The sequence below is a fragment of the Microcaecilia unicolor genome, chromosome 3, assembly GCF_901765095.1.
Source record: "Microcaecilia unicolor chromosome 3, aMicUni1.1, whole genome shotgun sequence".
In the NCBI taxonomy this organism is placed as follows: domain Eukaryota; kingdom Metazoa; phylum Chordata; class Amphibia; order Gymnophiona; family Siphonopidae; genus Microcaecilia; species Microcaecilia unicolor.
In genome coordinates this window covers 330,264,832-330,291,717 of record NC_044033.1, presented here as the reverse complement: position 1 = coordinate 330,291,717, position 26,886 = coordinate 330,264,832, and the positions used below count along the sequence as shown (strand labels likewise).

The following is a 26,886-nucleotide window of genomic DNA, read 5'->3' as shown; positions in this document are numbered from 1 at the left end:
GGGATGCTAAGGAAATTAAAAAAAACTTAATTAGAGGTAAATTTAGGGGAGGAGCAAAGGCCATGTCAGAACTCAATATTCAGCTACTACACAGATCAGCCATCCATTTAATTTAGCCCCATTAAACAGACAGTGAGGTCACTGCTAATATGAACATTCAGCACTGCCCATCAAATAGACAGCAGCAATGATTATATGAATTTAAGCATCAGTGCCAGTGCTTAATTTAATATAGTGACCGAACAGCCCAATAAAAGCCCAGTGTGGCCAAAGAGCAGTGAAATCTTAAAACGCATAGAGAGTATTGATATGCTGATGAGGAAGTGAATTACCAAGACAGCACGCACCTTCCTTTAATCTGTTTCCAGGGATGCGTTCCACTGCTCTCCTTGCCTTTCATCATTAGATGCGCAAAAATACGCAGGAAGATGTGATAACTGCTTTCTGATTCATATAGATCAGTGGTCTGTGAATCTGAACAGAGCTTCTTTACAACCTCCAACATGGAGAAGGGGGTTTTACTGACATTCACCAGCCCTTTCAACCCCAGCCAGGGAATATTGAAAGAACTGTTCTGAAAGAAATAAAGAAAAAAAAAATTGAGAGAAAGCAAACATTTGCAATCTGAAAGACTGGACCAGCCTGGAAGGCGATATTAAGGCAACCACATACTATGTCCATTTAAAATATGACAGAGAATCTATCTCCTAGCATTTGGGATTGCACATGCAAAGAAAGTGTATGCTAAAATTCAATTCTGGCATTTATATATTATATATGACAGCCCCTGTGAAGAACTGAACAGAAGAAACAGGGCTAGAGCTACCTGAAAACTGAGGTCCTGATGGTCAATTCCACACACTGTTCCGAAACAGCATTGTAAAAATACCGCTAGAACAGAGTGGGGAATTAACTCACCAATGATCAATGGTAATAATATGCAAATTTAGGCGCATGTTAGCATTGATCTTCAGGGGGAAGCATGAGAGGTTTGTGCCCGAACCTTCTCACATTTATTTGACAGGTCTGGGCTGTCAAAAAAAAAAAAAAAGCCCAGACCTGTCAAACCTCAGTCCCCCAAAGAGGGGCCTGGAGGTCTAATGGACCACCAGACCCCTCACCCCCATCGTATAACCTCTCCAGGTCCCTCGCCCCCCACAAACCCAAAGCGACCCCCTTCCAAAATACTTAAAAATACCTTGGCGGTCCAGTGAGACACTCAACAGCACCCTCCCACTAGCCCTGGTTGTCTAGCAGGGAGTCTCCCTTTCCTCCCTGAACCCAACCCCCTCCCCCTTCATATCTCAGAATAGAGGGAGGGAGGGACTAGCATTCCCCCTACCTCCTCTGGGTGCCTCAAAATGGCGGCACCTTGCCACATCCAGTGCATCCAGGGATGCACTGGGTAGGGCTTAGCTTACATATATGGGAGAAAATCCCTTATACAGAAGTTCAGCCCTGCCCAGTACATCCCAGGATGCACCGGGCAGGCACTGCTGCCATTTTGAGGTGGCGCTCAGAGGAGGGAGGGAGCACTAGTCCCTCCCTCCTTTATTCTGAGGTATGAGGAAAGGGGGTTGGGATCAGGAGAGAGGGAGGACCCCATCACTAGTCCACCAGGGCTAGCATTGGGGGGGGGGGCTTTTAAGGGTCCCACTGGGGGTGGGGATCCACTGGACCCCTAGGACTAACGGTTACAACCCAGGCTGCCTGGCATGGACAGGGGGGGAGGAAGAGAACCTTAACCCTAACACCAGCACCGAGCTGCCGTAGGATTAAGATGCTATTCCGTCCGCATGATCAGTGCGCAATGCTCTGATCATAAGGGCAGAATACCACAGAGCTCATTTAAATACAATTTAAATGAGCTCTGCAGTATTCCCCGATGTGCTCGCGCCAGACCCCTCCGATCATCCAGCACTGGTAAATGTGGGTGCTAGCCTGGTCCTAGTGGCCTCCAGCACCCGCGTTTACCTTTGACCATCGGCCCATGAGTGATTATAGAGCATGGCTTACATCAGAGTTGTGAAATCAGTACAGCCCTTCCTTATCAATTTAAACTGAGTTTCACTCTGATTTTAGCTTGTTTAAAGAGCAGCTCTAGAATGTGCTATAGCAATTCAAGATTCCTCCCAAAGCTGGAAGTCAAAAAGGAAACCAGCTAATGACATCAATGCAGCGTTGCTATGCCTCCTTTCCCTCCTCCCTGGCTTATGGAAGCACTTCCCAGCAGGTTCCCTGATACCCATAGAGAGGCAGTAGTCCCGCAGAACACATACATGCAAACATCCTGCTGAATGAATGAGGGGGACACTCTGCTGCTGTATGGAAGACTGGTGCCAAAACCAGTAAAATAAGGATGGATGGCAAAGTTATGGAGGAGGGATATTTTCAGCAGAGGGGGAGAAAGAGTGAGACAAGCTAGTCAGGGGATGAGGGATGCTACTGAGCAGTGAGTGGAGGAGAGGGAGGGGAATGCTGCTCTATGGGTGGGTAGGAGAAAGGGAACATGGGGAGGAGTGGGAAGACAATGACTTTTTATTTGGAAAAATGACTCACTTTTTTCCCATTGATTTTCTTCCATTTTTATTCTCCTTGTAATAAATATTGATAAATTCCCAGTAAAATAAAAACTGAAAAGAAAGGTCCTTACGAATCGGTCAACAGAAACCTCTGTGGCTTGCTCTCTCTAGCAGGAGGCAAGTGATTGTCTTCACACCACTCCCTGTCCAAGAAGCAAAAAGCCAGGCCTAGAAACCTAATTTGAGTCTTTGGCACAGCAGGGCATAGTACACTACCTCTCAGATATTAGGCCAGCCATAGCAGCATCAGTTTATTTACTACTGGCAGCAAAAAGTAATCAAGAGTGACAGTCATACCAGTCTGAAATATAAATTGGTTACTGGTAAAAGCACTGATCTCATAAATATAATGTATTCTACTAACCAGACACTTGCTGTAATATTCCCATAGGATGGTAACAACTGAAAGATTTGTGTCCCAAATACCACACTGGATCAAGCAGCACTGAAGATGCATTCGTAATTGATCTTCTAATATGCCATCCTTACAAAGAGAAAAATCAGAAGATTACTTTTTGTAGAAACATCAGAAAGTGCTTGTCGGAAAACAAATTCTAGCTTTTACACTGCTGGACTGTTTCGAATTTATTTAAATAAACACGTTTGTCTACTTACTCGTATGAACAATAAGCAAGAATCAGAACAGCAAAGCTCTTTGAAGAATTTCTTTTTATATCACAATTATGTGCCTCAATCAAAGTGACACAAATTTTCATATCCTTCAGTGAAGCTCTATTAAATATCATAAACATGACAGAATTCTACTCATTAGATAGCCTTGCTAGCAAATATAGGCAAATAAAGTTAAGAAGTATATAAAAATCAGTGTACATATCAGCAGTGGAAGATAAGTCTAATGGTTAGTGTAGCAGACTGAGAACCTGGGGAACTGGATTAAATTCCCACTGCAACTCCTTGTGACCCTGGGCAAAAATCACAACCCTCCACTGCCTCAGGTACAAAAACTTTAGATTTGAGAGCCCATTAGGGAAAGTACCTGCATATAACATATGTAAACCGCTCTGGTTATACCAGAGAAAAGCAGTATATTAAATCCACTACAGGCCACGTTTGAGGAGTCAACAATCAATATTTTCCTTAGGCTGAGCTAGAGAAACATCACAGCGACCTTCTTCAGCGCAATTTTCTTCATTCATGGCAACTGACCTGAGGGATGGCCTGACTGAGGCAGTGTCTTGGTAGTGCCAAACTGTTTCTACTTTACAGTAATGGACCTGACAGTGATTGAATGAAATTTCTTATAGACTTTCCCCGATCTGTACTACTGAATAACTTTATTCCAGAGTTCTTTAAGCAACTCCATGTTCAGCAGTTTTGGCCCTTTATTAATCATTTAGGAGTACTGAAAATCAGCTCACTAGCGTGACTGGACACAAGTGGGCTCTGTTATGGGGAAAGGGGATGGGACTTGATATACCATCTTTCTGTGATTACAATCAAAGTGGTTTACATATTTACATAAAGGTACGTATTTTGTACCTGGGGCAATGAAGGGTTAAGTGACTTGCCCACAGTCACAAGGAGCTGCAGTGGGAATTGAACCTGGTTCCACTGGTTCACAGGCCACTCCACTAACCATTAGGCTACTCCTCTACTTTCACTTAAGGCAAAGTTTGAAATGGAGCTAATTTGGATTTGTTATTACAATAGGTGTGAAGACTTATGCAATCAACCCTTTTTGATTTCTTATTCTTAATTACGCTTTGAATATTTAGTACATTGTGTAGATCAGTGAAACAATTCCTAATTTACACCTACGTTTACTAAGATGCACTATGGGCGCATTAGCGTTTGTAATGAGCATAAATGGTTTACATGTGTTAAACGCCAGAAATGTATAGGTGCGTTAGTGTTTAATATGCCTTAAATTTAAGGGTGCATTAGAAATGCTAACGCACCTTAGTAAACATACCCTTAAATGCGTTTTGAACTGTATTTAAAACAGAAAATGAAAATTTTAGTAATTACCTTACTTAAAAAATCTGCACTATAAAGGTTACTAGATTTATCTTCAATTATCCGTAAAATAGCATATACAGTACCTGTGTGTGTGTGCATTTTTTAAGCAACTTCTCCACAAAACTCCAGTTTGCTCCCATTTGTTTCTGTAAAATTATAAATCTCATTAGAATCATCATCTTTGTCTACTATTAGAGAGGAAGAATTTCATCATAAAAACATTTCTAGGTAACTATTACTTCAACGTCTGTTCTCAAATGTTTTCCAGTTGCCACAGAATGATGAGGGAAAATACTTGAAAATAACTGAAACTTGCTTATATTTTGATTTTAGCATCTGATATTTAATATGCCTTATGCTAAACAGGAATATGAATGCAACACTTTTCTCACTTTTAATTTAAGGTTAGTGAAGTTATACAAGTACATGAAGCACAGTCATAAGAACTTAAGAACTCCCATACTGGGTCAGACTAAAGTCCAACTAGCCCAGTATTCTGTTTCTAACAGAGGACAATCCAGGTCACAAATACCTAGCAGAATCCAAAAAAGTAGCAAAATTCCACACTACTGATCCCAGGAATAAGCAGTGGCTTTCCCCATGTCTACCCTCAATAGCAATTTATGGAATTTTCCTCTAGAAACTTATCCAAACCTTTTTTTAAACCTGATACACTAACTGTTGTTACCACATCCTCTAGCAATGAGTTCCAGAGCTTAATTAGTCATTGAGTGAAAAAAATATTTTCTCCATTTGTTTTAAAAATATTATCATGTGACATCATGGAGCGTCCCCTAGTCTCTGTACTTTTCTAAAGTGTAAACAATTGATTCATGTTTATCCATTCTATTCCGCTCAGGACTTTGAAGACCTCTATCACATTTCCACCCTCCCCCCACCCAAGCAGTCTCTTCTCCAAGTTAAACAGTCCTAACCTCTTAATCCTTAATCAGCTTGGTTGTCCTTCATTAAACAATACTCAAATTGAGTTTGCACCATGGAGCAGTACAGAAGCTTTATAATATTATTTGTCTTATTTTCTATTCCTTTCTACTGACGTTCTGTTTGCTTTTTTGGCCGCTGTTCCACTGAATAGATTTCAACGCACTGTCCGTGATGACACCTAGATCTTTTTTCTTGGGTGATAACTCCTAACGTGGAATCTAATGTAAAATAACACTTTTAACCTGCTTCTTCCCAATAAGGTCCAAAGCGGCTTACAATTAAGGTCTAAATTGCTTACATACATTTATTTTTAAAAAACAGATTAAAATCAGTACATACACAATTAAGCACCCAAAAGATTATATTCCTTAAAAAGTAGTTTTCAAATCCTTCCGGAATGATAAATAAGAAGAATGTTGTTTTATATTTAACTTATTCCACACTTGAACAACCTGATATGAAAAAGAGCTCTACAGAAGTCTTTTGAATCTTACTCCTTTAAATGTGGGGCCAGCTAAGTCCATATAATGCACCGAACGATTAAGAAATAACCTCGATGAATAGGATAACAATGATATAACTTGTTCTGAAGTCAATCCATGCCAGATTTTGAAAACAATACAACAGGATTTAAAAAGTATCCGTGTATGCAATGGGAGTCAATGTAGCTCCCTGAATAAGGGGCGGGGGGTGTATGATCATATTTACTCTTACCAAAGATCATATGAGCAGCTGTAATCTGAAGCAGCTGTGCTTCCTCAACTTTACTGAAATGCCCATAGCACATTACTATAATCCAGTTGTGCTACAATGAAACTCTGAACCAGCAGCCTAAAATGGTTTTCCAAAAAACAGGATCGAATAACTCGCAGCTGTCTTACCTTCAAAAACAACTTTCCTAAATAAATTGATTTGTGCTTCAAAAGAAAGAGATGAATCTAACATTACTCCCAGCACTCGAAGATTTCTCCACTGTCAACTTCTCGTTTAGACTGATCTGAATTGAATCAGGTAGACTGTGATTGGATTATTCTATCAGTACAATATAACTGCCTAGGTCCTGAACATCAGAACATATTTAACAGTATATCAAATTCTAATAAACGATAGACAGAAAACTACATGCTTTTGAAGACAGTGTCAACCAAAAGGGTTCCTGTTCAACTTGAAATTGGCAACCCCTAGGGCTATCAGTTGAATAGATTCCTTGACGCTCTATTCTCATCTGACTTATCATCAGTGTTCGCCAACTTGCCACAGTCAGTTCAATCGAGGGCATCCAGTGTAATAATATGGTTTTCAAATAAAACAGGGATGTTATCAGTGGAGTGCCGCAGGAATCGGTCCTAGGGTGGGCTCTTTTTAACATCTTTGTGAGTGATATTGCAGAAGGGCTGTCTGGTAAGATTTGTCTCTTTGCGGATGATACCAAACTCTGCAACAGGGTGGACACCTTGGAAGGGGTGGATGACATGAAGAAGAACCAAATGAAACTTTAGGAATGGTCTAATATTTGGCAACTGAGATTTAATGCTGGAAAATGCAGAGTCATGAACTTGGGTCACAAGAATCTGAGGGAACGGTACAATATAGCAGTGAAATGCTCCTGTGTACAAAGGAAGAGTGGGACTTGGGGTCTGACGACCATAAAGTTTCCAAACAGGTGGAAAAGGTGACGGTCATAACCTGAAGAATGCTTGGGTGCATAAGGAGAGGGACGACCAACAGGAACAAAGAGGTGATAGTGCCCATGTATAAGTCTCTGGTGAGGCCCCATTTAGAGGGGGCATACAATGAAGTTAAGAGGAAACAGGCTTAGGAGGAATCTAAGAAAATATTCGTTCACTGAAAGGGTGGTGGAAGCGTGGAATGGCCTTCCAGTAGAGGTCGTGGAGATTAGGACTGTGACAGAATTTAAGAAAGTGTGGGACAAGCACATGGGATCCCTTAGGAAAAGGAAGAGTTAGTGGTTACGGAGGATAGGCAGACTGGATGGGCCATTTGGCCTTTACCTGCCATCATGTTTCTCTGTTTCTGTATTTCTGGTCTATGATTTTTCTACAGTGCTGTTAAATGTCTATATTTAAGATGCTATATCATGATAGTCCCATTAATAGGTTTCAATTTACCTCACTGATTGTAGTTATGCTTATATTTGGGTATCTTACTATTGTTATGCTGTTAACAAAATTGTAAGTTTCATGTTAAACTGTACCCATTGAATACCGCCTTGGGTAAATCTCTTCATGAATGCAGTTAATAAATCCCAAGAAATAAAATTAACTTATTTAAAAATATAATCACAGAGCAAAATAAAAATAAACCTACCTTTTCTTCTAGATTTCCATTACGATCAAAATGGTAAAGCAATGCAAGGTGAGTAATGATCCACCAACAAAAACCTAATGTATCTTTACACTGGACAACCTCACAGACGTTGATGCCTTCTATACTGCCAGTCCCTTGAAGAAGGCCATTTAGTATTTTATTCAGCCAGCTCCAAAATGACTAGGGAAGAAAACAAAAGCCTTTCAGGATTATGTTACTCGATAGGGAAACCCTCTATCCCCTGGCATGCACACATTCCTTTTACCCTCTTCACCTTTTCTCCCATGCTGTTCCACTTACTTCTGTGTCACAGCCTTTGTGTCTGTGGTCCAACAGCTGGATAAGCAAAGTCCATAATTCTTTGATGCAGGTACAGGAAAAGGGGGGGCTACTCAGGGCTTCAGATGGTCTAACCTAGCACAAATAAGAGGATTGCACAAAAGGCTAAAGATTTTAGTGAACATAAGGTTCTTTAACAATGGTTAGCCATTATAGTTGACAATGAAACATCAACTGTAATCTTTTCTTCTGAAATTAGGGTTCCAACAGTTCTCAAGCACACTTTGAATAAATCAAGTCATAGAATAATACTTTAGTCTAAGCATTTTCCGGCTAACACAGTTTAATCACAGACTGGTTGAATGTGTGATTCTGTCAATGGGCAAGATGAAAACATTTGACTGTACAGTTTATGTATTTTCAAATAGTTCATTTATACAGTCCAGATAAGAGAACATTTCTTATTGTAAGCCACACTGAACCCGCAAAAAGGTGGGAAAATGTGGGATACAAATGCAATAAATAAATAAAAATGTAAGTAGAAATGAAGAGCTATGACATGAACCTCAGTGTGAGAAAAATGTTGCTGTGAATCATGTCTGTGCAGTGAAGAACAAAGAAGCTGGGCAAAGAAAGAATACCACCGAGTGCCTTGCAGAAGTTCAATAGAGAAACAACCACCAAGCACTACTAGGGTTACGCAGCACTGTACAATTTAACAAAGAGAGAGAGTCCCTGCTCAAAGAGCTTACAATCTAATATAAAATCATAAGTGTTCCCACGGGGATGGGGTGGGGTGGGGATGGGGACAGAAACTGCAGGAATGGGGTGTGGAAAGGACGGAACCAGTGAGGACAGAGTGGGGATGGAGACAGAACCCATGGGGACAAGGTGGCTCAAAGGATTCCTGACCACAAGATCATACCAAGTAACAACGAACGCGGACATATCACCCCCATGGATACCTGAATGTGGAGTTCCCCAAGGATCCCCCCTCTCACCAACTTAATGATGACACCTCTAGCCAAACTTCTAGCCAAACAAAACCTCAACCCCTACATATATGCAGATGATGTCACGATTTACATCCCGTTCAAACATGATCTAAACGAAATCACCAACGAGATCAACCAAAGCCTCCAAATCATGCACACCTGGGCGGATGCCTTCCAGCTAAAACAACGCAGAAAAAACACAATGTCTTGTACTCACTTCACAACACAACACAAACTACTCCTCTACCATAACCACACCATACTGTTCTCTACCCATCTTACAAAATCTGAAAATTCTTGGAGTTACCATTGATTGAAACCTCACACTCGATGCCTACGTGAAGAATACGACGAAAAAGATGTTCCACTCCATGTGGAAACTCAAAAGTACAGTCAATGGTAATAAGTCATCTGGACTACTGTAACGCACTCCAAACAGCCCAGAATACCGCAGCCAGACTCATATTTGGAAAAACGAAATATAAAAGTGCAAAACCCCTAAGAGAGAAACTTCACTGGCTCCCACTCAAGGAACGCATTGCGTTCAAGATCTGCACGATTGTACACAAAATCATTCACGCAGACACCCCAATCTACATGCTAAACCTTGTGGACCTGCCTCCCAGAAACGCCCACAAATTTCGCAATCTGCACTACCCCAGCTGTAAAGGACTGAAATACAAGCTGATACACACCACCACCTTCTCTTACATGAGCACGCAGTTGTGGAATGCACTACCTACAGCCCTGAAAACTATTGACGAAATAACTAACTTTCGCAAATCTTTGAAGACATATCTCTTCAACAAGGCCTACAAAGATAACCCATAGCCTTACAAAACTATCTCACCAACCCAGCCAGTATTATAGTCCACCTTCTATACTATCCTGCTTAACATCCTCCTCCTCTCTTCCCTTACTTAAACCTTGTACACTATCAATTGTATCTGATAACCTGGATTGACTATGTCATAACAAAACTCTGTAAGCCACATTGAGCCTGCAAATAGGTGGGAAAATGTGGGATACAAATGCAATAAATAATAATAATAATAATAATAATAATAATAATAATAATAACAACACTACTCATAAAATCTTACGTTATTGCTGAGTGGTGCACTCCAACTAGTCTGAGATACAAAAAAGATTTACTTCCAGGGAGCACAAACCAAAATATTAAAACGCCATCCTGTCTGAACCATAGCTGGCAAGAAACCCAGAGTGACACTATACATTTGACAGCCATGCCATGCAACTGCTTCTGGTATGGCAAGTGTGGGGTGTACAATAGTCTCTTATGACCCAGCGACTTAAACTTCCAAAAAAAACAATTAGAATAGGATCTTTTTAGCAAAAAAAGTCACAGACCTCAGTGTTGTCTAGTTTTACTCCATCTCCACAGGGGAAAGAACAAGTAATAAAATAATTAAACTGCAGCAGGGAATATTTAGGTTTTAGAACTTAGGAGCAACTGTAGGAGGTGGCGTGTTAATCTCTGCCAAGAGAAAATATTAAGAGGAGGTCAGACACACTTCTCTGGAATGATACTAAGAATGGAGACAAGGGATAAACTAGACACCCTTCTGAAATCCTATGGAGCCATGATAAAGGAAATTTACAAGCCAGAACAAGTTAAGTGAGTCAACTGGATTAGCCAGGTTGCTCTTTCTCCAGCATACCTATCCCCCCTGTGTATGAGAAACAGTCACGCATCGAAGGCCTATGTTTATCTATTTGTTACATTTGTACCCCACATTTTCCCACCTATTTGCAGGCTCAATGTGGCTTACACAGTACCGTAAAGGCGTTTGCCAAGTACGGTAGAGAACAAATACAAGGTTATGTTGTGATCGAATAAGGTAGGTGTATTTCAGGCACCATGAGGGTCGGAGGGAGAGAGGTTGTTTATTGTCCAATACGATCATTGGTTTTGTTGTGTAGCCGGGTGTAGGGATTTACGTTGGATCTGTAGGGTAGGCCTTTTTGAAGAGATTGGTTTTTACTGATTTTCTGAAGGTGGTCGTGAATTGTTTTCACGGCTTTTGGGGGTGCGTTCCATATTTGTGTGCTTATATAGGAGAAATTAGATGCATAGGTTGTTTTGTATTTGAGTCCTTTGCAAGTTGGCTCTTATGTAATAAAATAGCTGCTTATAGTTAAAGTAAATAAATTCACATTTTACCTTAGTATATCTGATGACTGAGAGACTTATAAGGTCACAAATAAGGTTTCCACAGTGATTTTCTAACAGACTGATGTTGGTCAGATTTTCTCCCGTTATATTCACAAACTGATGAGCATACACAACTTGCCCTGAAACACCAACAAGACAATATGGCAACCCTTAAGAAACTGATTCAATAATTGATTATAGGGACATGGGGGTGGGGGGAGTTAGTTGGGAGGGGGTAATCTTGCAATTACTTTTGGCTGAATTTCTATTGGCATTGTATGCTTGTTTGGATACAGTTGTTTTGTAAATTCTACATCTTTTATTTAATAAGCATATATTGTTATTAAAAAAGAAAAAAAGAAAAAGAGATTGACTCAGAAGAAAGCCTGAACTACTCCCCTGCGCATTTTCTCCCCTCCATTCCACAGTCCCTGCCTTTTGAATACCTGACATTTAACAGATGCAGCACTGAAGTCAATACTTCAGTCTACCAAACATGCTTTCTTTGTCGACATTATAATATTCTACAGAGAAAATGTGTCCAAAACATGCCACTATCTCAAGTGACTCCGAGAACTTTTCAGTTTGGATTTATGCTAGTGGCCAAACAGTTTTAATGCCGTTTCTTTCAAATTAATTGGCTGACAATTATACCGTACAGCAGTACTTCTCAACCTAGTCCTCGGGGTTAGTAATCCAGTCGGGTTTTCAAGATATCCACAATAAATAGGCATGAAATAGATATACATACCAAGGGGAGCACTAGCGAGTGCAGCAGTAGATGGCTGCCTAATTTCTCAGCTCCATTATGGGATTAGAATCCAGCAGATTGCTCCATTTTTTTTACCCCCTATTACAAAAATAACCACCTTCAATTTGTCTTATCATGACTAACAAATCTATCAACCAGATTCTAAATAAAATCAATCCCTGAGCTCCAAAAAGCCGAGACAAGATCAGTCATCTCCCTCTAAAACAGCATCATACCCCGACTTGGAAAATATAATGCTGCAAAGCCTAATGGATGAAAATACTCTATTAAGGGCAACCTTCAAGACAATGTCTACTCTTTAAACGCGAGAAGAGAAGACATCTCTCTTCCACACAAGCGCGCACCGAATAACTCACAAGAGTGTGAAAACAATTCAGCGGAAATTGCCTCTTGAGGCAGAAATCAAAAGAAATATCTATATTAAAAAAAGATCTCAAAGACCCTAATAGAATGCACCAAAAACAATATAAGGATCTTAGGAATCAAGGAAGGCGCTGAAGGCTCAGATCGAAGCTGGAAAGGATGTAAGCATGGCTCTATTCAGGCGTCAAGCTTTCCATTCATCAGTGCGCTAAACTGGAATGCACTTCCAAGAGCCATAACCAGTCTGAGTGACTACCTTCTCTTTCGCAAGGAACTAAAAACGCATCTGTTTGCAAAAGCATTTTCTACAAGACCTATGTAGGACTATAACCCCTGCCAGCATGCAAACGTGGCTTCTGGTTGGACCCATTCTTTTGTACCGTTCTATGTAAAGTGTCTTTTCTTTCTTGCACTTTTGTCTCTGATATCACCCAGAGATCTCTCTCTCTGGTTTTGTAAGCCACATTGAGCCTGCATGTTTGTGGGGATAATGTGGAGTATAAATACATTGATAAATAAATAAATAAATAAATAAATAAATCTCTTTCTTTGAGCAGCTATTACCATCTCTAATTTGAGACTCCATTTGAAATGGAGCGAGCGCATAGCATACTGTCTGGAAAACTTGCCACAACAACCTTTCCTCAACCCTTCATTCTCAGAATACTCCGATACCAACAAACACTCGGCTTCCTTCAGAAAGCTAAACTTTAACCTCCAATTCAACATGATAGATCCTGGAAAATAAGGACCTTCGATCCAAGTAAAAACTGTCCAAAGAAGGAAACAGCTCCTCGCTGAGAGACATCGTTTTAAGGCCTTGGGAGCCCAATACAGCCTTATGTATCCAGCACGTCTACAAGTCACGGTTCAGAGTACAACCCGCTCTTTTGAAGATCTAACTGCTTTAAAACAATTTCTGGACTCATTCTGACTGCAACCTAGCTGAAGGTTTTCATTCTTGAATTTCTTAGGAAGTCTGAACTTACACACTCATTTTTTCAGGAATATAGTTCTAGTTAAATGTTATGCAATTCAATTTTATTCTATTTACCTTGTAATATAAGCCTTATATCACTACTCACAATTTGATGCATTTCTTCTTGCTAATCTTATTCTTACAGTACAGAAGGTTAGTTCAATTATCCAACAATCTGCACCTAATTATTTTTCTTACCAGCACTTATATGGTGGGCTCATCTGTCTGCTGCCTTATGTGCTTTTCTCTTGCTGGCACCTCTTTATTTCACCTTGATGCCATTCCTTTATTACTGTTTTCTTGTGCTTCTCAGTTATGTAAGATATTTTATTCAAGTGCTATAGAGGTGCATTTATCTCAGTATATTATTGGTGTTTTTCTCAGAATCATCTTCTCACAAGGAAGAATTACCGTATTTTTCGAACTATAAGACGCACCGGACCATAAGACGCACCTAGGTTTTAGAGGAGGGAAATAGGAAAAAATTTTTTTTTCCTTTTTCCCTCCTCTAAAACCTAGGTGCTCCGGTGCGTCTTGTCCGAGTTCGGGATCGCCCTTCCCTACTCACGTCAGCGATGTTCCCTGGTGGTCTAGTGACGTCGGGGCAGGAAAGAGCCCCCTCTTTCCTGCCCAGCGCGCTGCTCTCCGTCCTCCTCCGTCCTCCTGTATGCTGCCTGATGGTCTCGGCGAGATTCAAAATGGCCGCCGAGAGTCTCGGCGGCCATTTTGAATCTCGCCGAGACCGTCAGGCAGCATACAGGAGGACGGAGAGCAGCGCGCTGGGCAGGAAAGAGGGGGCTCTTTCCTGCCCCGACGTCACTAGACCACCAGGGAACATCGCTGATGTGAGTAGGGGAGGGCGATCCCGAACTCGGGGGGAGGGCGATCCGGAATTGCTACCTTCGGACTATAAGACGCACCCCCCATTTTCCTCCCAAATGTTGGGGGGAAAAAGTGCGTCTTATAGTCCGAAAAATACGGTACTATGAACCTTTTAGATGATATTGGTTTCCATTAATATTAAAGGGTTAAATAACCCTATTAAATGGAAAAAAAAATTACCTATATTTATGCAGACTTAAAGCGGATATGGCCTTTCTCCAAGAGACTCATTTGTTTGAAGCAGACTAAGCATCTTCTCAGACAAAAACTACACGATTATTGCATGTGTGGGAAAATGTGGGGTAGAAATGTACTATAAATAAATAAAGCTCTGCTGCAGTAAACAAAAAGAAAAGTGGTGTTATTCTATACTAGAAATCACTACAGCTAAATCTTATTAGATTCGACAATTTTTTATTGATGACTATTCACAATGTACACATATCTCTCCTTGAATGTACACAACTCAGGTGCAAGTAATTTTCTTTAGTTCTTAGTGTTCATTCCGTCATCATATTTTGTACATTAGTGCTTTCCCCACCTCTCTATGGTATTTTCGACAATAGAGTATGATAAATCATCAATTTAAATGTTCGGATATTAGGTTCTGGTGATCAGACAAACCTCTCAGTTTGACAACAAATCTTATGTCACCTCCATTCCTCTTACAAATATCTAAATCCAACATTTATAAAGATAGAAGTCATTAGTGGGTACCAACCTCGCAAATCCTACTCTAGGTGGCAACCATAAACATGCACAGCTAAATCTTATTAAACAGTCTAATGGCACAGAAGGAAGATGGGCTATAATAGAAGCATCCACTGACAACGTTTCTTGCTATTTTACACTTTGTGTAGCCATGGATATTTCTTGCCTGCATCTTTATTGGGTAATTGTTCCATCAACTTTGAATGATTATATTATTTGACTCCTGAGGCGTGTGCATGTGGCGCCAAAACGCAAGTCTGCGTTGAGTCAATTTTTCAGCTATACAAAGTTGATTTATTTTAGTTAATAAAATACACATTTTGGAACTGCATTGGTCTACTCCTTTCTTCTTTTTGCCTGTGGTCCCGCAACCTTTCTAAACATTTATACACCTAATAGAGACATCCTAGACTTCTTCCACACCATTAACTCAAAAATTACCAATGCTAACTTTGCATATATTATACTAGGTGGGGACTTCTACCAGATCCAGGACAACACTCTTGACAGACACTCAACTAGCCCTTACCATCAGACCAAGGCAGGTGTAGCCACTAGATCCCTCAAATCCTCTTTGGGTCTTGAAGATCCTTGGAGACTTTTTAACCCGACAGGCTAAGAATGCACTTTTTCCCCTCCCCACTTAAGCTACTCCTGAATAGACTATTTTCTAGTGTGTAAATCCCTTATCCCTCATATAACACATACATCTATTCATGACACAACTATATCAGATCATTCTGTAATTTCATTGTCCATATCAGGTATCAGCCACCCCCGCAAAAATTCCCCTTGGGTTTAACTCTTCCTTGCTTATTGTTACTAATTTTGTATCATAGATGCCAATCTACTATTGATTATTTCAACTACAACTATGGGCAGACTTGTAAGGTCTATGCTCTGAAAATGGCATGGACAAATCAAGACCAGGTATACATATTATCACATACCATACGTAATGAGTTTATCTTGTTGGGCAGGCTGGATGGACTGTGCAGGTCTTTACCTGCCGTCATCTACTATGTTACTATATATAAAATCATCCTATCCATATATGGTGGAACGCTTATAAAGCATCTACAAGAGGCACTATCATTAGCTACATGGCAGGAATCAATAAAAAGAAAAAGAGAATGATGAGTGAGAAGGAGTGTGGAGGAGTGGCCTAGTGGTTAAGGTGGTGGACTTTGGTCCTGAGGAACTGAGGAACTGAGTTCGATTCCCACTTCAGGCACAGGCACAGGCACCTCCTTGTGACTCTGGGCAAGTCACTTAACCCTCCATTGCCCCATGTAAGCCGCATTGAGCCTGCCATGAGTGGGAAAGCGCGGGGTACAAATGTAACAAAAAAAAAAAAAAAAAAGATATAAACAATTTAGAAGACATACTTAAAAACCCCAAATCCTACCATTTATCATCTGCTTCTCTCAACTAAATATACATATAATACCATTTTAAGCAAAGAAACATACAAAAATCCTCCTACTATGCAGAGAAATCAGGACATATGCTAGCTCAATATCCGAAATCAAAACAAAATCATACACATATATCCTACATTATAGATTCTAATGGCACTTACTGACTCACAAATTGCTCTACAATTCCTAAACTATTATCAATCCCTATACCAGTGGTTCCCAAACCTGGTCCTGGAGACAACTCCAGCCAGTCAGGTTTTCAGGACATCCACAATGAATATTCATGAGAGAGATGTGGAGGCAGTTCATGAAAATCTCTGTCATGAATATTCATTGTGGATGTCCTAAAAACCTGGCTGGTTGGGGTGCCTCCAGGACCAGGTTTAGGAACAATTGCCCTATATGATTCAGAATTAGTCATTCTAATTAAAATTTTAGCAAATTTATGGATAATATGGATCATCCATAACAAACAAACCTTGAAATCAATTATCTCCTTATCAGAAATCCTAACTGCCATGAAAGAAATGCCCAAAAACAAAATTTCGAGTAATGGTGGCCTAACCATAGAATTTTATCTAGCTCTGTCAGACTTGCTAGGTCCTCAGCTTCTCCTCCTGTACCAGCATGTTACAACATAATGGGGCTCCTTTCTGCAGTCTAAAATTATTGTAAAACACACATCACACTACAAAGTTATGTCTTTCCTGGATTTCAAATGGTTGTCTCCTTATGGTTTAATTGCACATTTACCAGTTGCAAAACTGCAAATAAATGTTCACAAAGTTTGGTCTCCTACCCAATTACTTTCAGATTGCAAATTGATTTCTTTCCAGAACTTTTACACTCAATTTGATCTCCAACTACAATGAGAAACATTATGCCCATATACTCTTTCCAAATACACCAACTTCTTCAGACTTTCCAACCTTCTGCCAAGCTCTGTTACAATCCCCGAAACCTGCCTCCAAGGTGTACAAATCTCTCCAATTAAAGAGAACTCAATCCTGCTCACATTTAATTGCAGACTGGGAGAAAGATTTAGGCAGCTCATTGTCACCTACAGAAAGAACTTTATTGGTCCAAAACTCTGTCTATTTCTATCTGCTGCAATACTACAATCCTCTTACTTCATATTCACAAAACATACTGGACTCAAGCTGGCAAAACTGCCCCAGACTACATCAGACAAATGCTGGTCACACCAAGAAGAATCAGAAACCTTATCCCATATGCTGCTTTACTGCACCAATCTGAAATCTTACTGGTTCCAAGTACGGGATAAAATGTTATCAATTTTCTCACTTACGGTCCAACTATCCTACAAAATTAATACCCTTCGTTCCTTGTGGACAAGTAGCCTAGTGTTTAGTGCAGTGGACTTTGATCCTGGGGAACTGAGTTCGATTCCCACTGCAGCTCCTTGTGACTCTGGGCAAGTCACTTAACCCTCCATTGCCCCTGGTACAAAATAAGTACCTGAATATATGTAAACCGCTTTGAATGTAGTTGCAAAAACCTCAGAAAGGCACTATATCAAGTCCCATTTCCCTTTCCCTATTTGAGAGTCTACATGGAATGTTGCTACTATTTGAGATTCTACATGGAATGTTAATGTTGTTATTCCACTAGCAACATTCCATGTAGAAGCCTGCCCTTGCAGATTGGCCATGCAGGCTTCTGTTTCTGTGAGTCTGACGTCCTGCACGTATGTGCAGGACGTCAGACTCACAGAAACAGAAGCCTGCGCGGCCACGTTGCTCACCTGCAAGGGCAGGATTTTACATGAAATGTTGCTAGTGGAGGAGTAGCCTAGTGGTTACTGCAGCAGACTCTTATCCTGGGGAACTAAGATCAAGACCCACTGCAGCTCCTTGTGACTCTAAGCAAGTCACTTAACCCTCCATTACTCCTGGTACAAAATAAGTACCTGAATATATGTAAACCGCTTTGAATGTAGTTGCAAAAACCTCAGAAAGGCACTATATCAAGTCCCATTTCCCTTTCCCTATTTGAGAGTCTACATGGAATGTTGCTACTATTTGAGATTCTACATGGAATGTTAATGTTGTTATTCCACTAGCAACATTCCATGTAGAAGCCTGCCCTTGCAGATTGGCCATGCAGGCTTCTGTTTCTGTGAGTCTGCGTATGTGCAGGACGTCAGACTCACAGAAACAGAAGCCTGCGCGGCCACGTTGCTCACCTGCAAGGGCAGGATTTTACATGAAATGTTGCTAGTGGAGGAGTAGCCTAGTGGTTACTGCAGCAGACTCTTATCCTGGGGAACTAAGATCAAGTCCCACTGCAGCTCCTTGTGACTCTAAGCAAGTCACTTAACCCTCCATTACTCCTGGTACAAAATAAGTACCTGAATATATGTAAACCACTTTGAATGTAGTTGCAAAAAAAAACCTCAGAAAGGCGGCATATCAAGTCCCATTTCCCTTTTCTTCAGATATCTCTCGATCAACCCAAATTCCACTAAACTGTTCAATATAATGATTGCTTTAGCCATTCATACCATTGTTCTTCATTGAAAAATAACTGGAACGTTTCTTATCATAAATGGTGGAACACCCCGTGTGCTTATAGAAAATATGAAGACATAACGGTGGTATATCTGCCTTATTTCTTACATCCTGGGCTCTCTTGGACAACCATTGCCCTCAAACTCCTGGATTGTGAGACTGGTGATTGTTTTTCTTACCTTTATAACATGCATTTTTATAGCAGCAATATTTAACTAGTTCTTGGTTTGTTACATACGTTAATCATTGTTCTACTTATCTTTGATACTTTTATATTTGAATGAACATTGATAAAATGGAAAGTGGTCTAAAGAGGACTATTATTGTTTTTTCTTTATTTATGTATTTTGCCTTTTGATGCTAAAGATATATGTCTGATTTTCCTTAAGTATCAATCTTTGTATACTAAAGATAAAAACTTTCTGCAAAATAAAAAATTAAAAAATAAAATAAAATGGAAAAAAAAAAGAAAAGACAGACATACCAAGGAGGTAGTACATGCAAATTTTCTCTCATGCATACTTATTTATTACATTTGTACCCCGCGCTTTCCCACACATGGCAGGCTCAATGCGGCTTACATAGTAACAATAAAACAAATTACAAGTTGTAAGAAGAATATACAATTTGTAGCAAACGTAATTTTAATGGGGTTAACGGATAAGTAAAATGAACATAGGAGGAATTAGGTGTAGAAGCAAATTGAACATATGATTTACTGTGGATATTCTGAAAAACCGACTGGATTGGTGTGCCCCAAGGACTGGATTAAAAACTGCTGTAGAGAAGATGCATTTTGCCTGCCTGAAGATGTACTTTTATGTCAAAATAAGGCTACTGAAATAAATTAAATTTATAGTAAAAAAAAATATGCTGCCTTTTGGCAAAAAAAAAAAACCCCACACAAAAACCCTCCAACTTTGTGGAAACAAGATTTAACATTTGGTCTTGGTAGTACAACCTTCTTACTCTCATGATGCCTATAGGCTCAACAACAAATACACATCAATACATACTTCCCTGAGGATGCGAGCATGAAAACATCAAACAAAAACATATCAGTTACTGGACTCGCATATTTGGAGACGGGGGACATTTTTTGTGGCATTTTCTTACTCTACCTCTGCTCAAGAAAGATTGCTCAAGTAAAGTGGATTTTCCTGCTGACTGGATGAAAGTCTCCTCCCCTTTGGTGCACCCTTAACACCATCTGGATTTGTCCTTATAGCAGACACAGCCTTTTCGACAAAAAAAAAAAAAAAAAAAAAAAAACAGGAGCCCTGCACTACATCAACCCCATGACTTGCAATAAACAAGCATTGCTAGTTAAAAGAAATTCATTGGCACAGAAAAAAATGAAACAGAAGCTTACCAAGCATCTTCTCTCCCAATATGTGAAGAATTTCCAGAACAGACCAATGGATATCCAAATGAAGGTGGATTAAGTGCCATGATGGTGGAAACACCTGTGATTAAAGGTATGTTTACAAGCAATCCTACATGTTTCTTGATAAAATAAAAAGTTCTGAGCCAGTTAATGCTACATATTGCATGGACTCTACAGAAAAGGTGTTTAGCAGTTGCTATGCCAGAAATGTTATTGCCAGTCATAATTTTATGACCATTTTAATGTAAACTACTGAAAACTACTGAAAACCCATCTCTTCAACAAGGCTTACCACAAAGATCAACAAACATGAACTCCTACACATATCCAGAACTGCCATACAAAATATGTTTGTCAAACTACTATCTTGTTTCATCATTATTATGTTACCCAAAATCCTTCTGTTATACTAATTATATATTTTCTTACATATTTCCATTATTCATGATGTATTGTAAGCCACATTGAGCCTGCAAAGAGGTGGGAAAATGTGGGATACAAATGCAATAAATAAAAATAATAGCAAACACTCCTCTCTCAAAGAGAACCTTAAAGGTCTCAGTCATTGCAAGTTCTGATATTCCAATGATCAAAAACACTTATCTGGTTTGGAAAACATGCTAAGTGCTAGCAACAGGAATATTAACTGGTACTGACCATATAGTGCCACTGAGTATTTCCTGACTGCCCCAGTGTTAACCAGATAATGCCAGGGTGGTTCATAGGTGGAGCTTGGAAAAAGCTGAAGGTTAGCTTGGTTATACTACAGAAAGGCGCTATATTAAACCCATGATCTCCTAATGACAATATGCAGACCGCCAATTGGGTGAAGTTAGGACAGCAAAAAGACTGTCCTAATTTAATCTGTTTAGTGGTCTGAATATCACCACCACTGGTGCTGAATATGTTTTTTTTTTTTCTTTAACCATGGCAGTCGGCATCAAACATATAAACGGCGAGTGACCGTACTCACTCGCAAATGCGCAGTAGAGACCTTCTCTGCCCCGCCCCCACGTCAATACGTGATGACGGGGGGGGGGGGGGGGGGCAGAACACAGAGGGTCTGTACTGCGCATTGCTGAGGGAGGGACACCGCCGTCTAACGCTCCCCCCACCCGAGTCGCCGCCGCCACCCACCTTCTACCCGGTCGGGCCCTCGCTCCACTATTGAAACAGCGAGGGTCCGGAAACGCAGCACTGAGCTCTGCTGAGCTGCCGACATCGCCCTTCCTTCTTCTTCTCTGCCTCTGTCCCGCCCTCGACGACGTTACGTCACACGAGGGCGGGACAGGCAGAGAAGAAGAACGAAGGCCGACGTCGGCAGCTCAGCAGAGCTCAGTGCTGCATTCCCGGACCCTCGCTGTTTCAATAGCGGAGCGAGGGCCCGGCCGGGTGGAAGGTGGGTGGTGACGGCTCGGGGGGGGGGGGGGGGGGGGGGGGGGGCGCGAACTCGGGGGGGGGGGGGCAGCGGCGAACTCGGCGGGGGGGGCGGGCCTTTCAACCCCCCCTTCCTATAATAGCCCGTTTTTACGGGCTCAAAGTCTAGTTTAAAATATAAACTGACCACCATGGGCCTGATTTTTACCTCCAACATATGCAACCTCCTACCTTGACTAGGCACTCTGCTTCCAGCTGATTTATTGGAAAAATGTATAAGAAGGTATATTAAAGAATAAACAAACCTTTCCTTGGTTTTGCATTGTAAATGCTCTTAAGATGTTGCTGGGCAGTTCACACAGATGCCCAATGTACAAAGTCAACGCATAAAGCTCTTCTACTAGTACAGAAGGTAGTTGGGCCTCGTGTTCCTCATAGGGGTGAAGTGGTTTATCATCCAATGACTTCTGTGGTTCCAGATACCTGTAATTTAGTAACAAGGAAATATTAAAAAGATACAATTCAACATCAGTTCTTTGCCAAGAAAGGTATCTCAGAGCCATAAAGCTGTTAAAATGTTAGATAGCAATTATGAAAAGCAATTTTAAACTTGACAAACTAGTTTACAAAATATTGCACTCTGATGAACACTTTTTCTTATTTTGCTATTTTTAGGCTGATGATCAGAAGTCCCGCGCTGTTCCAAACTGCGCTCTAAAAATAGTGTCGGAACAGCGTGGGGCTATAACGCTCCTATGATCAAAGCTAACAGCATGCAAATTTATGTGCGCTATTAGCTCTAATCATAGGGCTACTTCTGCAGGAGGATTGTGCCTGTCAAACCTAAGCCCCCCCCCCCCCCCCAACACAAGATCTAGAGGTCCACTCCCCACCCCAAAGCACAAAAACCCTGGTGGTCCAGTGGGAGTACTATCTATCCACCCCCCCCCCCACCCCCCGGTAGCCTATCTTTCCATGGTCGTAGTAGTGGGAGAAGGAAGGGACTAGCACTCTCTACCTCCCAAAATGGTGGTGTCCTGCCCTGCTCGATGCATCCTGGGATGCGCTAGGTGGGGCTCAACTTCCACATATGGGACCACAGAGAGGTAGGCTGCAGGGGGGTGCATAGAAAGCGGTCCCACTGGACCACCAGGGCATTTTTGTTTGATGTAGGGGTGGGTGGGAGGTGAGGAAGCTAGCACTTTCACTGGATCAGCAGGGTTTTTGTGTTTTGGGGGGGCCTGGAGGTCCCCCGGAACTCCAGGTCTTGTGTTTTTGGGGGGTGGGCTTAGGTTTGACAGGTCCAAGAGAAAATCCCAGACCTGTCAAACCTCTTCAGTGGGTCTCCCTCATTAGCAAACCCTAACGCCAGCTCCTAGCTGGCGTAAGGTTTGCAGTGGTAGCACTGCCCTTGTTTGGCGCACTGCTCACTGATCATGAGGGATGAATGCGGGAGACCCTTGTTTGCATGCATTTGCATGCAATTAGCATTCAGAGCTGGCAAGCGTGCTATTACACGCACTCACCAGCTCTGATCATCAGGCGGGAGCAAACACAGGTGCTAGTATGGCGCTATTGCCCTCTAGCGCCCGTGTTAGCTTCCAATAATCTGCCCATTAGTTCCTTACTTATCTTCATGTACTCTGAGCAAAATTTACTGGTGCCCCCCCCACCCTTTTTTTTCAGATTAGTTTAGAAGATACTATTTACCAGCTGACATTCAGCGTCACTGTAGTTACCCTCTGGAATTTGCTTCCACTGCAACTTAGGCTAGAACCCTCCTTTGTTAAATTTAGGGCTGATTTAAAAATGTTTTTTCTTTCTTAAAATCTTTGACCTATAAGCCATGATTTCATGTCGGTTGTTTTGGTGGGTGTCAGTTTGGAATTTGGATCTATAACTGCAAGACTATACCTTTTTTTTTTTTTCCATTCATTTTGATGATTGCTATTTTCTCTCTCTATATATATATTTTTTTTTGCAAATATTTTATTAAGGATAACGTCGTCTCATACAATCAATTAACATGGCCAGTTTTTCCAGACAACATATCCACTACATAATCCTTCCCCACCCATCCCCCACTCCCCTCCCACCAGAATCAAGGTGGTGCTGATTGAGATTTCCACAGTTCATATGGTTGCCATAACTTATTAAATAACACTAGATGACCCTGTCTCATGGCTGTGAGTTTAGACATTTGAAACAAAAAAATCTACTTTCTGAAGAATAGGTTGCATAGAAGTTAATTATCTGTTGTTTCCAGGTGTGAGCCAAAACCAGTTTTGCCACAATAAAAAAAAATAATTATCAGCTTATGATGAGAGGTATTGATTTCTGGAGGCTTAAAGTGTAATAGGCAGTATTCTGCTTTGCATGAGTACTGTTGTTGTAAAAGTGGCTGAACCAGCTGAATCACTTGCGCCCAGTAGGACTGAGCCACTGGGTATGTCCATCAGATGTGAAGAAAGGTGCCTCTAGCTCCACAGCTGCGCCAACAGTCAGCAGAGGCCTGGGAGCAGATTTGTTGGAAGCGCTCAGGAGTATAGTACCACCAGTACAATATTTTAAAACCATTTTCTACAAGACACTGAGCCAGTGATGGTTTCAGCAAGTATCGGTATCCCTTCACCCAGTTCTCTGGGGGAAAGGTGATTTGTAATGCAACCTCCCATCAACTAGTGTAATAGAGTTGGGGGTTATTATATGATGGTTTGGAAGGGACGTCCCAAGGTCAAATTGGATCGAATTGTCCACCTCTGAAGGGAATTGTGAAAATCAGTGAACAGCTGGATCACATCCTCTAGATTCCCTGCAGTTTGAGACCACTGGGAAGCTAGGGTCCATTGAGCTGATCTCATGTGAAGACGGGCCATGGGTGTCACATGAACTGTGGAGGCCATATGGCCTAGAAGTCTCAACTTCTGCCGAGCTGTGATCTGCTGAGACGCTCTGGCCATGGAGACAAGAGACAGAAGATTGTCTGCCCTCGGGAGATAGGCATGAGCCGTCTGGGAGTCTAGCAGAGCTCCTATAAATTCTAGCTTTTGAACTGGAAGAAGATGGGACTTCAGGTAATTTATCACAAACCCGAGTAGCTCCAGCAGTTGAATAGTCATCTGTATGGACTGTAGAGCTCCTGCCTCCGAGGTGTTCTGCACCAGCCAATCGTCGAGATAAGGGAACACATACACTCCTAATCTGCATAGCGACGCTGCAACCACAACTCGAAGCATGTCACCGGTACTCCTCGGTGCCGACGAGGACGTGAAATCCACACGCCTCCTCAGGGTTGGATCCGACAGGGGTTGGTCCCGGTGGGCCTGCACAGCAGGAGCCTTCGAGACAGGTGGAGACCCACTCGACGGCTCGCTACTCCCAGCTAGTGGTGATGTCCGGACAGCCATTACCTGCGCTCCCGATGTCGATGCCGCCGACCTTGGTACCAATGTCGACGCCAAGGAATCAATCGGAGCTCCGAAGACGGTCCCAAAGGGCTCTTCTCGACACCTGTGTCCGTTTTTTCAAACTTAGACACAACTTGCAAGCGTCTGGGCGATGGTCGGGCCCAAGGCACTGGGTGCACCAGGAGTGCGGGTCAGTGCCCGAGATCGACCGCTGGCACAGAGCACACTTCTTGAAGCCGCTGGGAGGCTTAGATGACATCAGCGGAAAAATCTCGGCGGCAAAGTCAAAAGGCTCGATTGTGCCAAGGGAACAAAAAGGAGTACCGCGGTCGTGCGGCCCAAGAAGGCCGCAACGGAAGCAAAAGGAAACTTAAGAGGGGGGAAAAAACTAAGATAAAAGAGGTTTGTTTGTTTTTTAACTGGAAAAAAAAGAAAAGACAAAAAGGCAACGTAAAACGAAAAGAAAACGCTAAAGAAGAACGCGAAGGACGCCTAAGTCTTTCTTTGGGCCTGAGGGAGACCGACACGCAGCCACTCTCCACCGCGCATGCGCAGTGCGTCCTTCACACGCTCTAGTAGCTGTCGTAAAGCTTTGTGGATTTTTACTGGAAAAATCTCCATTCCTGGGCCGCCGTCCCACATGTGAGAACAAGCAGCCTGCTTGTCCTCGGAGAAAACTGATTTACTTCTTCTGAGGAAGAGTTCTGTTCAGCACCGCTATCCTTATCAGTTTGACTCCTATTTAAAATGTAAGGAATATAAAGAGGAGCAAAGATACAGCCAGCAAAAAACTACTGACTAGCTCAGGGAAAATAGGGAAAGACTCGGACTCCTCTGAAAATTCCCCTTGTGGTTTCTCTCTCTTTATTTATTTATTTTTTAATACTGAGCCCTGGATTCCTGCCCTTTCTCTGTGCTCAATTGGTCAACAGTTCTCCAACTGGCCCAGAAGTTGGCCACAACAAACCAACTGCATGGTCAATTCATCACCACCTGCTGGAAATAGAGAAAAACTGGTGAGTTTGGGCTGCAGGGTGCCCTTTATAGGGCAGAGTTCATAAGTGATTAGCCTCTATCTCCATTTGCTGGTTTGATAGGCACAATCCGTTGGTTCTGGACTGGTCTGGTGGAGACAAGGAAACATTGTTTGACATGGACCAGCTTGATGACTCATTAGCAATGCAGAAAGCCCCTAAAGCAATCCCCAAGTGAGCTGAATCTATGAATGATTTAGAAGCAGTGTTTGTATAGAAAGAGACATGACCACTGTTCAGGATAACATCTAGAGCCTAGATTCAAAGCCAATGACTATAGGGCTCCAGAAGGAGGCCTGCTGCAAAGCCCCCTTGGTCCAGGACAGTCACTGCAATGACTAGTCCAGGTAGATAGCTATTAATGAAGGCTCATGTCACCAGGATCCTAGCACTGGTTCCGATTGATCTTGTGGCCAATGAAGTACAGAAGAAAACTACCAGGTCAAAAACAAATTTCGGCATGGTATTATTTTCTGATGCTTCTATAGTTCCTTGCTGCCTTTTCTGGGACTGCTTGTTCTGATACATTCATGGAATCCAGCAATTCATAGAAACAAATACCAACTCACTTGCAAAGTTTACGTAAAACAGGCTAGTATACAATGAGGCATATTTTCAAAGCACTTTGGGAGGCTAAGTTCCATAGGTTTCTATGGAACTTTGGGAGGCTAAGTGCTTTGAAAATGAGCCCCAATAAGTTCTGTACATTTGATAGTAAAGCTATAAATGTGACCAGT

The 26,886-nt window shown here is 41.6% G+C and overlaps 1 protein-coding gene across 2 annotated transcripts in view; it reads right to left on the bottom strand.

Moving 5' to 3' along the window:
• The window catches only part of MMS22L (MMS22 like, DNA repair protein), a 105,062-nt gene that overhangs the window by 56,494 nt on the left and 21,682 nt on the right, over positions 1–26,886 (bottom strand). For both annotated transcript variants that reach the window (XM_030198403.1, XM_030198405.1), the window contains exons 6-13: positions 22,014–22,191; positions 20,317–20,410; positions 11,295–11,425; positions 8,136–8,249; positions 7,836–8,015; positions 4,646–4,708; positions 2,947–3,066; positions 348–574 (exon numbers count right to left, since the gene is read on the bottom strand). In XM_030198403.1, coding sequence (XP_030054263.1) covers positions 348–574; positions 2,947–3,066; positions 4,646–4,708; positions 7,836–8,015; positions 8,136–8,249; positions 11,295–11,425; positions 20,317–20,410; positions 22,014–22,191 — 1,107 coding nt within the window. The remainder of the gene's footprint in view (positions 1–347; positions 575–2,946; positions 3,067–4,645; positions 4,709–7,835; positions 8,016–8,135; positions 8,250–11,294; positions 11,426–20,316; positions 20,411–22,013; positions 22,192–26,886) is intronic.